The 14,660-nt window shown below is 43.7% G+C and overlaps 1 protein-coding gene across 1 annotated transcript in view; it reads left to right on the forward strand.

The window, feature by feature from the left end:
• znf704 (zinc finger protein 704) overlaps window positions 1–12,585 on the forward strand; it is a 51,626-nt gene extending 39,041 nt beyond the window's left edge. Inside the window, exons 3-9 of the mRNA XM_083982566.1 lie at window positions 309–412; window positions 2,425–2,702; window positions 6,036–6,136; window positions 6,340–6,634; window positions 7,852–7,986; window positions 8,164–8,255; window positions 9,822–12,585. Coding sequence (XP_083838692.1) covers window positions 309–412; window positions 2,425–2,702; window positions 6,036–6,136; window positions 6,340–6,634; window positions 7,852–7,986; window positions 8,164–8,255; window positions 9,822–9,936 — 1,120 coding nt within the window. The 3' untranslated portion in view covers window positions 9,937–12,585. The remainder of the gene's footprint in view (window positions 1–308; window positions 413–2,424; window positions 2,703–6,035; window positions 6,137–6,339; window positions 6,635–7,851; window positions 7,987–8,163; window positions 8,256–9,821) is intronic.
• Window positions 12,586–14,660: the final 2,075 nt, after the last annotated feature.

Genomic DNA, 14,660 nt, shown 5'->3' on the forward strand with positions numbered 1-14,660 from the left:
ACATCCCTTTCATCACAGGGATTGCCTCTCTCTGAGGAATACATCTGAGAGGATTAAGACTCCAGTCTTCTAGTGTGTTTTTCCGTGCGCCAATTAGAAGAGACAAATACGTGTATCGTCTGTAATTACAGTGTCATATGGATCGGCTAGTGTGGTACTGTGCAGCTGTTGTATGGATGAGAGCCACAGCAGTCCAGTCTAGTTTTACATTTGATTTCTAATCATTCGCGTTGTGTTTTCAGCCATAGTGCCTGATTGATGCCATCAGATCATCATGCTCATGTTCTTTATCTGTTGTGTTTTCACAGGCGGTCAGAGGAGGAAGTGGACATGGACAAGGTGACGGCGGCCATGGTGCTGACCAGTCTCTCCACCAGCCCGCTGGTTAGGAGTCCACCTGTCAAAGTCAGCGGTGAGTTTTATAACTGTTGAATGGCTGATTAAATAGAAATATACTTTTTTTTTTTACAAACAAAATGTGCTTTGCGGGTTTGAATAAACCTTTGGCTTTGATGTATCGTTCTCTCATTTCCATCTCTAGTAAAAGAAGAAAGTCTTTGAAAAGTGAACACAAAAAAAGTAGCTCAGCCTGAGCCGGTCATTTGTATGTTCTGCCTTACACTGACTTTTCGTTCCCCCTCGGCGGCTATCTTGTGAATACATGTGGAAGCTTAGGTTGATAAATTACTGCCACCTGCTGTGCTTTCGGATGCTCTCATCAATGAGTTCTGCAAATCCACAGAAAAGGCACAATGAGTCTGGATCCGTGCCACTCAACGCGGTGGCGGAAATCCAAAGTGCCCCCTAACTGCAATCACATGCAACCGCTTAGATCGTCTGTGTAACCGACCAGCTGTCCGTTCAACCGAGCAGCAGCGCAGCCAACCCTCCAACCACCGCGCACGTGTTATCACAGTCACACACTAACATGCGGTCAGATGTTAAATGTACATCACATACATCATGCACACATGCCCAAACTAGAGTTTAAGTACCAGCTGCACAGTTTCATCTTCACATAGTCATACAGCTGTCACACCCAAGCACACATGTTGAAGATCATACGATGTGTATTTACATCAGTACACACAGCAGGTTATAAAGCTTAGTGCACACTCAGAGTTTTAAAGAGGAACCAAGCAAGATTTGCACCTTATTTTAACAGCTTCAGAGTAATTGTGATGGTTAAATAACTTGTTACGGGGAGAATGGAGGCTCTCTGGCTTCTACCTCACGTCTCTTGGCCGAAAACCAACCTTGCAAGATTAGCGCCTCCGACCCGGTGTCCCAGATCTCTCTTGCTAGAAACATGGACTGCTTTACGGCACCATGACAAAAACATGCCCAGTAATCCATAATCTCTTGTTAACGTTACCCACCTCGGTAGACACCGCTCCACGGATTGCCTTCTCACCAGCTTCGTTATAAACGAATGCACATGAGGGGGGGGTCACATATACTCTATGTGACAGAATGTGTTTTTACCACAACGAAAATATGTACTCCGAAACTGTAGGGGGAGCTCAGTAGAGAGAAAGAAAGCGACCAAAACAGCGAAAGAGGACCTGACTTGCATAGTTCCACTTTAAAATCACACACAGTGCTTCCCCGACATAACATTTAAAAATTAATTAAATAAAAGTTGCATATAAGGATGTTTTCTTATCTTTAAATGTGCCTATCATAGTATTAACACATCTGTCAATCATAATATTTGCTTTTCTATACTACAAAACCAAACATGTGTCAGCACTGCAGTTTTCTTATTGTCAGTGAGCCACTTCCTGTTTTATGTCAAACTTATGGAGATAAGAGAGAAGCCACATCACCAAGACACTCCATTTAACCAAACAAACTGGAACTACTCTTCTGTTACTCACACACTCCACACTCTCAGCCCCAGCCTCCGTCTTCACAAAGTGAAATGCCTTCTATAGCTGATATTCAAAAGAAAAATCTCTTTGATCTAAAACACGAGACCTTGGAAGTCTGCCGGCGGGATCACAGAACAGGAAACTAACCTTTTTATTTTCTAGTTTCACACTCAACAGTTGTGCTGTGAGGTTCTTTTGTGTGAGCTGTGTGAGCTTCATCGAAAGTCTTGATCTCTCATCATAGACAGAAGAACAATCAGGTTTTGTTGTGGTTTTAGCATCTGCAAATATGACTGAATCCTCCCTCAGGGGCTCTACCTTTCTTCTTCACTCGTGTAATTTGTGTGCCTGATGTTGTATTGTATTGTATTCTGTCTGAAACTTGGCCAGGGCACCTTTAAAAAAGAGCTTGCTAACCTCAGTGGGAGTTTATCTGGTTAAATTAAAGGTTGAATTTTAAATTAAGGAAAGAAAAACTTCAATCAACTCATCATCATTTTGATCTTCTTTCTGTTCTCTCTCCGTCTCTCTGTTCTCCATCTTCTCTTAGATGGTCTAAGTGGTTCGTGGAAGGACAACGGCTCAGCGGGACCCTTCACGCCATCTAGCAACAGCTCCTCGGGGGGCTACTGGAGTTGGTCTGCCCCCAGTGACCAGTCCAACCCTTCCACACCTTCCCCACCGCTCTCCGCCGACAGCTTGAAGCCATTCCGAGTGCCCAGCCTGGGCGGTGTCGGGCCCGGACCCGCGGGGCCCGAAGACCCCAGCCTGGACGACCAGGACGGCAGCAGCCTGCTCTTCGATGAGCCCATCCCTCGCAAGCGCAAGGTGAATGAATACTGACAGACACGTGCAACAGAAAGCCGGATAGCACCCACTGAACCTCACCTGGGCCGATTTCTTGCTCTCAGAGTTCATTTTGTGTTTTAATTCATGAAACTGATTCTCAGGTTTATCTTCTTCTCAGCTGTAGAAAATTGGCACAGTGATTTGACCACTGTTAAATCATCTACAAAGAACTTTCATTTTGTGTTGATTTTGGTGACCCCTGTGGACAGAAGCGGTAGTGTTTTGCCAGAATGAAGACTGCATTTCCTATGAGCTTTAGCGTGTATTGTCATAAAGATGCTTATCTGGCTCGCGCATGCCGTCTCTGGTCTGAGTGTCGTAAATCGTTTCATCTGTTGGACCGACCCGACCACTGCCTCCTGAAGGTGAAGAGTTACACTATTTAGAAATAGCTTATTCCCGCCTACGGCCTCATTTGCTGTCAGAGGTCAAACAGAGACATCAGCAGAAAAGAGAGACTTCTGCATATCCAGTTAAAGGTTCTTCGTAGGGGCTTTAATACAACACCTGTCAACTTGGTTGCAAAGCACTACTGACATTTAAAGTGAGTAGGTTAGAGGGCAGAAAGTTGTTTTCTCACTGTCAAGCAGCCTCCTTCATTGTTTACTGAACATTCACACTGAAACTCGACGGCGTTTTGAAAAGGTTTGTTTTTAGATATAAAGAATGCAGTGGGAATAACGGCTGAGTGTGGATGGAAGGCCAAAGTAATAAACCTCTGAAGAGTTATTTTTAGAGGCAATTTTCTCACAGGCTGCAAGTTCTAAATAAATTGCCCCGTTACCACTTCCAATCCTCACAGTTTCTCAGGAATTAAAATTGTTCTGTTGTCGTGACCTTACGTGCCCCAGAAATATTTGCAGCCAGACTGTAAGAATTTCTTTTACCATGGTGTGGAGCTGTCAGAGATTCACGTGTTAAAAAGAGACCGGCAGCGTTTCTCCTGATAACAAGCAGAGATCTTGATAAGAAGAAGGTGAAGAGTTTGTCTTTGAGATGCTGTCAGATGAACATGAGGAGGTTGATTCTCTTCCCCAACGCACCGTGTGTTAACCTCTGAAGGTTGTAGATGTGCTTTAGACCGAATGATAGGAAGAGATGAAAATGGGACAGGAAGGGACACACAACCTATTGCAGCTGTGGTAGTTTTGTCTTTGTTATACAGATGTTATTAGCACAACACACACACACATGCACATGTACGTATATGTGTGCTCTCCTGCCTCCTCACTCATCATTTTGCCTCGTCTCATTTCTACACACTGCTGACAGCTCATCACATCCACAGCTCAGTGTCACTCATTATTTTTTCAGATATATATTGCCTCTCTCTCTCTCCCTCTCTCTCTCTTACCCCTTTCTCCTTATCAGTGATAGTTTGCTGTTCTCTGTCAGTATCATCCATCTCTCCCTCCTTGTTCCTCACTATGTTTCCTGCACTGTCCCGTGCTCTCTCTCTCCTCTACCCCCCTTGCTCTGTATGTGTGTGTGTCCTCCCCAGACATTTGCCCTTCATAATTACTTCTCAGCCTTCACATGCAGCCGCTCCGCAACCGCAGTAATGATTTTAATACCCGCTACAGCAAACATAAAGATCCTGCCCGGCTTCATGGCTCCTCTAAAAATCAATAAAGACTCTTGGGTGAGCTCCACATTGGCACAAAGCACTGTATTAATTGGGGACTTATCACAAAAAAGGGGCAGGAAGAGGGAGACGGGGGGCATTATGGAGGAATGTGGAAGAGAAAGGGAGGTTATGGTTGAAGAATTAACAGCAAATACAGGAAAAAGAAAATAGAGCATGGCTGTAACAAAACAGTTTCTGTAAAAGCTTTGCTAACAATGTAGTTGTCTCACAGAAACACACGCTGTATATGTGATGCCAAGGTTTCACATGAAATTATCTACATGGTCCCCTTGTGCTCTGGCTTCTCTCTTGGCAAGACAATACTGTGTGGCGTTCCCCATTTAATTAACTGTGAAATGCTTCTTTAAAGGGAGGAATACACACACATACACACACACACACACACACACACACACACACACACACACACACACACACACACACACACACAATGACACACAAAAAAGCGTGCTTTTTGTTACCCAAAGACAAAACAATGCACAGGGGACAGCTGATTGTTGGGTGTTGTGCATGCGTTACTGCAACGAGGAAGATAATTTGAAAAAAGAAAAAAAAAAACATCTTGTTAAAATTAAATCAGCCCCCTCAACAATAGTTTGATCGACGGGCCTGTAAGACCATTTATAATGGCTCAGAGCGGGGAAGCAGGAGGGCAGAGAGAAAGCTCACTGGGCTTATCACTCCATGAAAAACAATGTACAGTCTCTCATGGTGTAATTACAGTAGACGGATAAAAAATCCAAGAGCACCGCCTGCTCACATCCAGAAATATTTACTGGAATAAGCCTCACTCAGCTCTTAGTTGAGTGTGTCCAGAATAGCTCCCTATAAGGAAGTTATAGTAAAGCTGTTTGTGCATTTTTAGCATATTCAAACTATAGCAAAGAGGAAGGAGCACCAACTGTGGTGTTGAATCAGTTATTCGTTCTTGGTAGTGGCAGTTGGCCAACAGTCATGATCAACATACAGTAACTCTACCACCGTCCACTTTACATATCCACATCAAGGTTTATTTATTAAAAACGATGTTAGCTTCAGATTTACTAATTGATTTATAGCAAACTGATTTGTGTAAATGTGGTCTTATTCCCAAGAAAGGTTGATAACATTAAAGAAACAATGATAGATAATGATGCTGCTCCAGTTCTAACTCTAGTCACATCATAAAGTTAGAACAGGAAACAGCAAGTGCCTGAGTCTAAGCACTGGTTCAATAAAAGTTAAACTTTGTAGTTCCCACTCAGATAAAACAGCAGCTTTCCCAGAAATCAATTCTTTAGCTCTTTGTTGTTAAAAAAACAACAGGCTGCAATACTATTGAATTAATATAACAAGACCCAATATGAACGCTTTGAGCAGACGACTGGATTACTGTTAGTGAATTATTTAAAGAGCAGATGTATAGGTGTGACTGTCACAAGCCTTCTGAGAGATTAAGTTTTAATGAACAGCTCAGGGAGTTGTGCACAGTGATTGTGGTGACGGATAAGAAAGTTATATCCTCACGCTGAGACATTTGCTTGGTTGTGATTTCATGTCAGTGGCTCCATGGTTACAAAGATGTTCATATTCACGAGGTCACTTCTCCCTGTCAACATGTGAAACACACGTGAGCTCCTGTGTTTCCTGACTGCAGCTGCCGTCTTGTCGTGTGTTTCCCACAGAACTCCATGAAGGTGATGTTCAAGTGCCTGTGGAAGAACTGCGGCAAGGTGCTGAGTACTGCTGCCGGCATCCAGAGACACATCCGCACCATCCACCTGGGGTAGGACACCAACACACACACACACACACACACACACACACACACACACACACACACACACACACACACACACACACACACACACACACACACACACACACACACTCTGCATATCTCATCTACTGTCCACTCAACAGCAGCAGGTTGACTGATTGCTCGTCACCACAGCATTGATTCCCTACATCCTCTGTTTCTGTTTCCAGGCGTAGCTGCGACTCGGACTGCAGCGACGGCGAGGAGGACTTCTACTACACGGAGATCAAGCTCAACACGGACTCGGTGGCCGACGGGCTCAGCAGCCTCTCCCCCATGTCGCCCTCCGTCCTCTCCCCGCCTCCCCCGGCGCCGTCCCCTCTCCCTCCTCTCAGCCAGCTGTCAGACTCCCACAGACCGCCGCAGCCCGCCGACACCAAGGAGCCTCACACCGGCGGCACCACGCCGCTCAGCCGCTCCGCGCCCAGCGCTCTCTACCTCATCCACACGGATCACGCCTACCAGGTGAGTGTGCGCACATGGCACACACACACACACTTCCACAGACACAGATTAAGATCGATGTACAACACACTCGCTCAAACTGAACATGAAGGTAAAAGATCAATGCGCTCTCTGGATCAATATACACACCACAGCACAATTATCTACACACTAAATGCACATATTGTCTCCCACACCCTCCTCCGCCTCTTTATCCTGATTATGTGTCACAGTGTTTACAAAAAAACAAATGATGTCACAGTGACATCTGTTAGCTGACAGTGGAGGTATGAGAAGCAACAAAAGCAACAGGTTTGAACAATTTATTATAGGCGGAGTAACCACACAGTCGATCATTTTTCACCTAAAATTCAGTGACATTGATGAACCCACCATCTTGCACAATAGGAGGAGGAGGAGAGATGCTATGCAACACCTTGCACTGGAAAAGCTTAGATTTACTCTTCGGGGCTCTGAAGAGAGTTTCCATAAGATTTGGCGTTCCTTCATAGAGTTAGTGGCTGGTTAGTCTACACTCTCCTTTTCTTTTTTTCTCAACCATTTTCTATCATGTAAACTGTACGGCTGTATTTATTTTTACAAATGATTGAATGACTCATAGTAAATGAAAGATGTATAGGTAACACTGTGGTAATCTTATAAATTGCTTTCTTATTGTTTATTATTATTATAATAATTTGGGGGGGGGGGGGGGGGGGGGGGCAATTTTTTTTTTAAAACAAGAAAAATTCAGTGACATTGAGTGAGTTTGACATTAATGTGACAGTGATGTGTGTACAAACTGCTTCTTTGCTGCTGAAAAATATCTATATTCAACACTGCTAAAAAGTTTGTTTAGTGTAAAATTCATTTCAAGTAGTTTGGGACACGATCTGTGTTCAATTGAAGAATGTCAAAGATTTGCTGTTTGCCAAAATGAAAGGAATTTTCTCAAACATGGAAACTGTTGTACAGAGCTTCATTGTTTCCTTTCAGCCAAGGGAGAGAGATTTGTTATGTTGTTTGTTGTTATTTCAAACAGCTTTTATTAAAAGAAAAAAAATCTACAATTTAAAAATAAAGCAAGGACACACAGATTAGAAAAGGCAGAACAAGACGTTGAATCACAGCTTTGTGAATTAAAAGGGGTTTTGGGGCAAATCCAGAACATTGTTTTACAGATTTTAGCTAGAAGCAGAAAACGACACCTTTTTTTGACTTTTGACCTTCACCCTCAGGCCACAGCTCCAGTGTCCATCCCGTCCAGCAGCAGTAACTCAGCCGGCTCAGCCTCCACCAGCTTCACTCCCACCAACAGCTCCAGCTTTAGCATCTCTTGGCAGTCGCCGCCCGTCACCTTCACTGGGAGCACGGTGAGGAACACACACACACACACACACACACACACACACACACACACACACACACACACACACACACACACACACACACACACACACACACACACAATTACTCTCAGTCTCATCAATTACGCACATAATTGCGCCTGTGGATTTTTAATGATTGCGCTTGTGTCCTCCCCTCCTCAGGTGTCTCCCAGTAAAAGCCAGGGATTTGGCGAACAGCGCTCCCAGACCATCGCCGTCCTCTCCTCCCCTCCCAGAGCCACCACCGCCCTCAGGTACTGCCCTTTGCTCGCTTTCATTAAAGAGCAAATTAATTGAAGGCACAGCTCACATATTACAGCAAATCTACTCGAATTAAAGCCAAAGCATCTAATATGATTCTCTGCTTGGATTAGACCTCAGCAAGTGAAAATCTCCTCATGTGCTCAAAGATGAAAAACCAAATATTGACTCTTATAAAATAGGTCAGTTTCTTGTAATTAAAAATAAGTCATGATTAGGCGGCTCAGTTCAGCCTCAGATTTGCCTAATCCACCTCAATAAGGAATCAAGCTGCTTTAGATTGTATTGTTGGTTTTGTGTCTTATTAATTACTATTAATCAGGACACAAATGATCACGTAGGATTTAATCAGAGCTGAACTGAAGGAGGCAGTGTGATGCTGATGCTAATTGAAGCTGCATTGTTCTCTATTGATGGTTGTTTCCCATTAATTAGGCAGAAAACAGGTTCCCATGCTTAACTCATTGAGTGCCAACCACGTAATTTCTCGTTTTTCGTTCCCATGCGTTGAGTGCCAAAAAGGAGATTTTTCGTTTTTTGCTTTTTTTTTTAATTATGAAAATAGACACTTTAATACACATTATATGTAAATTTGGGGACTCTACGACGAGGAGAACTGAAATAGATGACGATCAAAGTCACATGACAGCTCATGATCTGGAAGTTTTTATCATAACTCGGCTTCTGCAAACGGAGTTCTGCATGCAGATGCAGCGCAGCTGCTCTGCAGCTGCTCTGCTCTCACCCGCGCTGCTGCAGCAGCTCGGAGCTGAACCAGGAAGCTCTCAGCCGACAGTCCCGCCCGGTCTTCACCTCGAGCAACACCGTGTCCTCCCCAAAGTCCCCCCGCGGTAAAATCTGATGGTCTCTGGGCCAAAGCAGACCGCCGTCACCGACCCGTACCACAGACAGACCGCGACCACCGGCGGGACCGGTCTTCCCGAGCCGCGGTGGCCGACAGACCCTCACGCTCCGCGGCGAGAAGCTGTGACAGGGCACGGTGCGTCTGTGTTATTGTTGTTTAGTGGCGCCCCCCCCCCGCCCCCGCTGGTGGTTTTGTGAATAGAACAACCAGTGTTGTATATATTTATCTTATACGAGCCCTTTGATCCAGAAATGCGAGTGTCAGAAGAGCGACAGACACAAACAGCGCACCTTTCATAAAAGACGCTCTATCTCCTTTTCTAGAAAAAAAGGAGGGATTTTGGTGAAACCCAGCCATGTTTAGCTTGAGTTTTCTCAGGAACGGAGGCACGTAGAAACAAACGGATTGTGGCCACTTGAAGCATTAAGATAAACCTTTCAATTGAGCTACAGTATGTGTTGGTGGCAATAATATAGAATACACTATGGCTCTACATAAAAAGTCAAAAATGGTCTAAATTGCCGGTACACTTGACTAAAACTTTGGAAAGGAGCGCGGCACTCAATGAGTTAAAGGAATAGTTCATCATTTAGGAAAAAAATCTGTGTAGTGTGTAGTGAGTTTCTGGCGCAGAGTCTCGTATCCGTGCATTGGTTTACGAGCGTATCTCACTCCCTCTGTCTCCTGTCCTCAGTCGGAAGGTGCGCGGCGAGGGGAAGAAGTGCCGTAAGGTGTACGGGATGGAGAACCGCGACATGTGGTGCACCGCCTGCCGCTGGAAAAAGGCCTGTCAGAGATTCACCGACTGAGCGGAAACCACCCCACCCTCCACGCCAACGCAAACGGTGCGGCGCCACGCCAACGGGAACTGCTGCCTTTTCCAGCCAGATAAAGAGAGGGGGGGGAGGGGCGTCCCTTTGCATGCATTTCGGTTTTCTTCGACTTCCAAATCTCAACTTCTCGTCAAGCTCCGCCCGACGCCCACCCTCAGCTCCACCCAACCATTCCAGCTGCAGAAGCAACTGAAGGACAAGCGGGGTCACCTTTCACATTGCCATCCGGGATTCCCGTCATTCCCAGTTTTGGGAAAAAAAACCCAGTGCAGCTAAACAGTGTAAAGAAAAAACAGATCTAAAGTTTTCTGCGTTTTTTTTTTTTTTAATGTTGGGTTCTCAGTGTTGCATCTTTCTATGTTTTGTAAAGCTCTGGTTTTTAAATGGAAAGTCTAGTCAAAGAAGTGGTCCAGGAAAAAAAAGGGCAACAACTTTTTTTTTCCTTTTTGGTGTGTTTTGTCTAAAGAGAAAAAAAACTCACTTTTTTTATCCAAAAGAATGAAGAATGAGCCTCTTTGCTTCAGTTGTAGGAGAACGCTTTGAAAAAGCATGGAGGTAAAACTCAAGTTTTTGTTCTTCCTTCAACTTGTTCATCTCTTTTATTCCTGAACTTTTTTGAGGTGATCTTTTATCACCGACACCACAGCCTCTCCCGGACTCTCACCTGTTCTTCTCTCCTGACAGCCCTGAGGGGATGTACGGCCGAGGCGGGAGAGGCAGGTTGACAGATAGAAAGAAAAGGAGGAAGAGAGACAAGGTGAATGATCAATGCAAAAAAAGTACATTTTACAGTCAGGGAAAGCAGATGGGTCATGCCAGTGATTTACCACGACAGCATTCACACACACAAACAAAAAACAATTTCCACACAATCATAACAGAAGATGGGGAACTGTTTTTTATGTCACTTTTTTATCCAGTTGATTCATTTTCTTTGCTTTATCAGGGATGTGATTCTAAAGAAAGCAAAAACCAGCAGCTAAAAACTTGGGGTTATACTGTAAACAGCACTATCTCAACAACAGCTTCTCATTACTCATGACAACTTTGCAACCAAAAACTCCTTCATTTCTTCTTTTATGTTTTTGGATCTTGTTAAGGTGCCATGTTTACTGTCCATGTTTTTTTTGTTTTTTCTATGACTGTTTACCTACCAACTGCTTATCAAAGTGTGTTAAAGACCTTCCTGGAGTCATGAAGTCAGCAGCAGGCCAGGCCATAAAAAGATATTTGTCCACAGCCAGAGAGACTAGAGTGCCCTCCTCCTCCTCCTATTCCTCGCCCCACCTTTACACCTTCCCAAAGGGAACTAAATAACATTGTGTTTACTTACATGGCAGAGGTGCATGTTGATGAAACGCTAACCAAAAGGAGGAGGGCTGAAAACCAAATGTGAGGCACTTGCACTCTAACGTGTGGAACAGAGCACTTGGTACCTTTTTGTTAACGCCTGTGGTTACGCTCAGAGAGTTGAAAATGTTGCTCTCTCCACTTCCTGCTGAATTAGTTATAAAAGGAAGTAAAACAAAACAAAAAAAAAGCAGCTACTGTATGGCTACTCCCCCTTTTTTATTTTTTTGAACCATTATCACTCCAAAGCTTTTTTGGAGAACGGTGAAAAAAAAGCAAAAAAAAAACTAGCACTTGATTATTTCTTCGTTTAACGTGCACTGCACCTTTCATTCACTTGGCATCGAGCTGGCAAAGCTTTGGCTCCAGCGTTCGTTGGTGTAATAGTGATGAGATGAGAAGAGGTCAAGAGTGGGATCGCTGAGAATAATGCGGTTTTCTGATTTTGTCATTTGAATGTGTGTTCATTTTAATTCCAGCCTCCCTCCATGTTAGCTCAGAGGCAGGAAACAAAATCACTCCAATAGTTTACAGATGTTCACTTGGTGGTGATAGATGGACCAACTCTTTGTTACAATGTAGTGGAAGTAATGGAAGTGTCCTGTGTCCGAGTTCGGACGAGGGTTCCTGCCAACAGGAAAATAGTGATTTTAGTTTTTTCGCATCTATTCTCAGCATCATATGAAATTTGTCTGAATGCACGCTGCAAATCTTTCTTGGCATTTCTGTGACGTGCACATTTAGTCGTTTGTTTTTACACCAGAATTGTTGAAAACCAACACCAGCTAATAAACTCACATTCGTCCATTTCAACATTCAGTACTTCCTCACCTAAAAAAAAGAGTTGTAGCTCATTATGTTTGCTCAGCTTTCTACTTTTGTCTATTTTTTTAGGCTCTCCATGTATATATGTAGTCAAAGCTCCATGTTTTATGACCAATTACCTCGGTCATTTCATCTGCCACCTTGCGAACAAGACAGGTTCAATGATGTTGCGTGAGGAAATAATGTGCTGTTCAAGCTGTCAGGCTTCTGTTGTTTTGAATATAGGGATAGCCTTAAGTCACTCGTTGAAAAATAATTGTGCTTCTTCTATGTCATTACATCGATGTTTCAGTAAGAAATATTTAGATTATCTCAAAACTGATTTTCCATTGTATTATGTGAACGTATTATTGTTTGAGAAAAGACAAATCTATATATACGTAAAGAAAATGTTGGAATTTAAATTCAAAGCAAAAAAAAGATGTTGATTTGGCTGTTTTTATTTTTTATTTTTTTTCCACATATATATATATATATATGAATATATAAACTGTTTATGAGTTTTGTTTTCATGTTCTGCCGAAGGAAATTTCTGTGGCTTTTAAAATCTGGAAGGAAGCCCACACATGTATTTCACTGCGAGCCAGGCTTGTTAATGCTCTTTTCAGTGAGTGTGACCCGCACGCTCCCGCCTGGAGCTCCTTCACGTCACGCTCCCCCACCCCCCCGCCGCTGCTTAGCGGTCGAAAACAGTTGATTAAAACCTTTATCTTATTTCCAATTCTCCCATTCCCGGTATCACGCAGGCCCCACTCGCAATTAGTTTGATTGACATCTTAGTGTGTTTGCACCCATGTGTGCGCTCACATGCTTGTCGGTGTGTGTGTGTGAAGGAGCCCCCGGGCGAAGTACGCGGGCTACCACTGAAGCACGGTGCTCCGCTCCTCCCAAGGAGTTACACACTTCTGTCAAATGGCCTGTGGCATTTTTCCTGTCAGGGTGTGTGTGTGAGTGAATGTGTGTGTGTGTGTATGTCGGTGGAGTCCGCTGCCTGGCTCCTGACACTGAGTGGAGTTTGAGGATGTTTTCGTGGGGCCCAGGCGTCAGCGGCCAGATGTGACTGATGTTTCTTTGTAACTCCATGCACTTCCCACTGCCCTTTCTCCATCACTGTGGTGCTTCATGTTTGCGTTCACAACGTCTCCTCCATTAGGGTGAGGGTTAGAAATCTGTCAGCCAATCAGATCCTGTCAGGGTTCGGTCCAGGAACAAGTTCCTCCGGTCGCTCAGATCCATTGGGAGACTGGATCATTTTTAAGTGGCAGCGTCTCCAGGCAGCTAATTTTAAAAGACGTTTTTGTGCAGATCAGATGGCTAATATTAAGATTTGGCCAAAATAAGCTAAACTCCCGCCCTCGTTTAGGGTCGATCCAAATTACCTCGAAAGGATATTTTTGCTGACATTTTTCTCAAACCCGTCCGTCTCCTCATAGATCAGCGAGGAACTCTGGGATTTGTTCATGGACTGTGATCTGGCCTGCATCTTTGTACTGAAAACATCTCGGTCCCATTCACTTCCAGTGGCACAAAGATGGCCTTAGCATGAAGGTGTTTTCAGAGACACTCAGCCCAGGCCTGTCTTGGCCGACTGCACACACTGGTGCTGAGGCCTGGGCAGGGGGGGGGGGGGGGAATGGAGGTGCTATATTCCCGTGCAGTGCTGTTTCTCCCATGTGTCCTCTGGTCTTACTAACTCCATTTTGTACACTATGTGATGCTGTAGAACATGAAAATAAAAACACCCTGCCTCAAGTCAAACAAGTGTCCCGACACAAGTGAGTGAGGGGTCTCCTTCTCCTGCCTCCTCATCAATGATGCTTTTATTTTGGTGACTGTTTCCTCATTCATTCAAAGGATGAATTGCATAGAATATAAAATCAGTTCATTTTGTACTGTTGGCAAATTATTTCATCTGAGCATTGGAGCGCCTTCAGCAAATCCCAAACAACAACAAAAAATATCCGACACTCAAACTTAAGCTCAACATTATATTCTTTAATTTGGAAGCAGCATCTGACTCAAGGTCCATTTACTATGTGTTCGTCCTGGAGCTTCTGGCCATATTTTACAGTCTTCATCAGCAGAGTTTATGAGTTATTGCCATGATTGCGTCATTTCATAACAAATGAGCAAATTTCATCCGCTGAATTATCAGCAAAATATATTTAAAGTACCAAAAGTAAAAGTATTCTTGATGTAGAACAACCTCTTTTACAGTAATATACATTATAATGTATTATAGGATTATTTATTTTTTTTGCACTTTTTGGTAAGCATTGGGGTAATTTAACTACCTTAATTCACTGGGTAGCTAAATCAGCTCATGGTAATATGTTAGTTAATATTTTATATCACAAATCTAATCTACTCACTCTCCATTACTGCAGATAAAGACCATGCAATTTGGTCTGAAGCCCCAGAGGGAGTAAGTAAATGGGCCCTGAGTTGAAGACATTATTTTGTATTTTTGCACATTTTGCATCAAATATGACAACCTACTAATATTAAACAGTCACCCATAGTTG

The sequence above is a fragment of the Trachurus trachurus genome (genome assembly GCF_905171665.1).
Source record: "Trachurus trachurus genome assembly, chromosome: 11".
In the NCBI taxonomy this organism is placed as follows: Eukaryota; Metazoa; Chordata; class Actinopteri; order Carangiformes; family Carangidae; genus Trachurus; species Trachurus trachurus.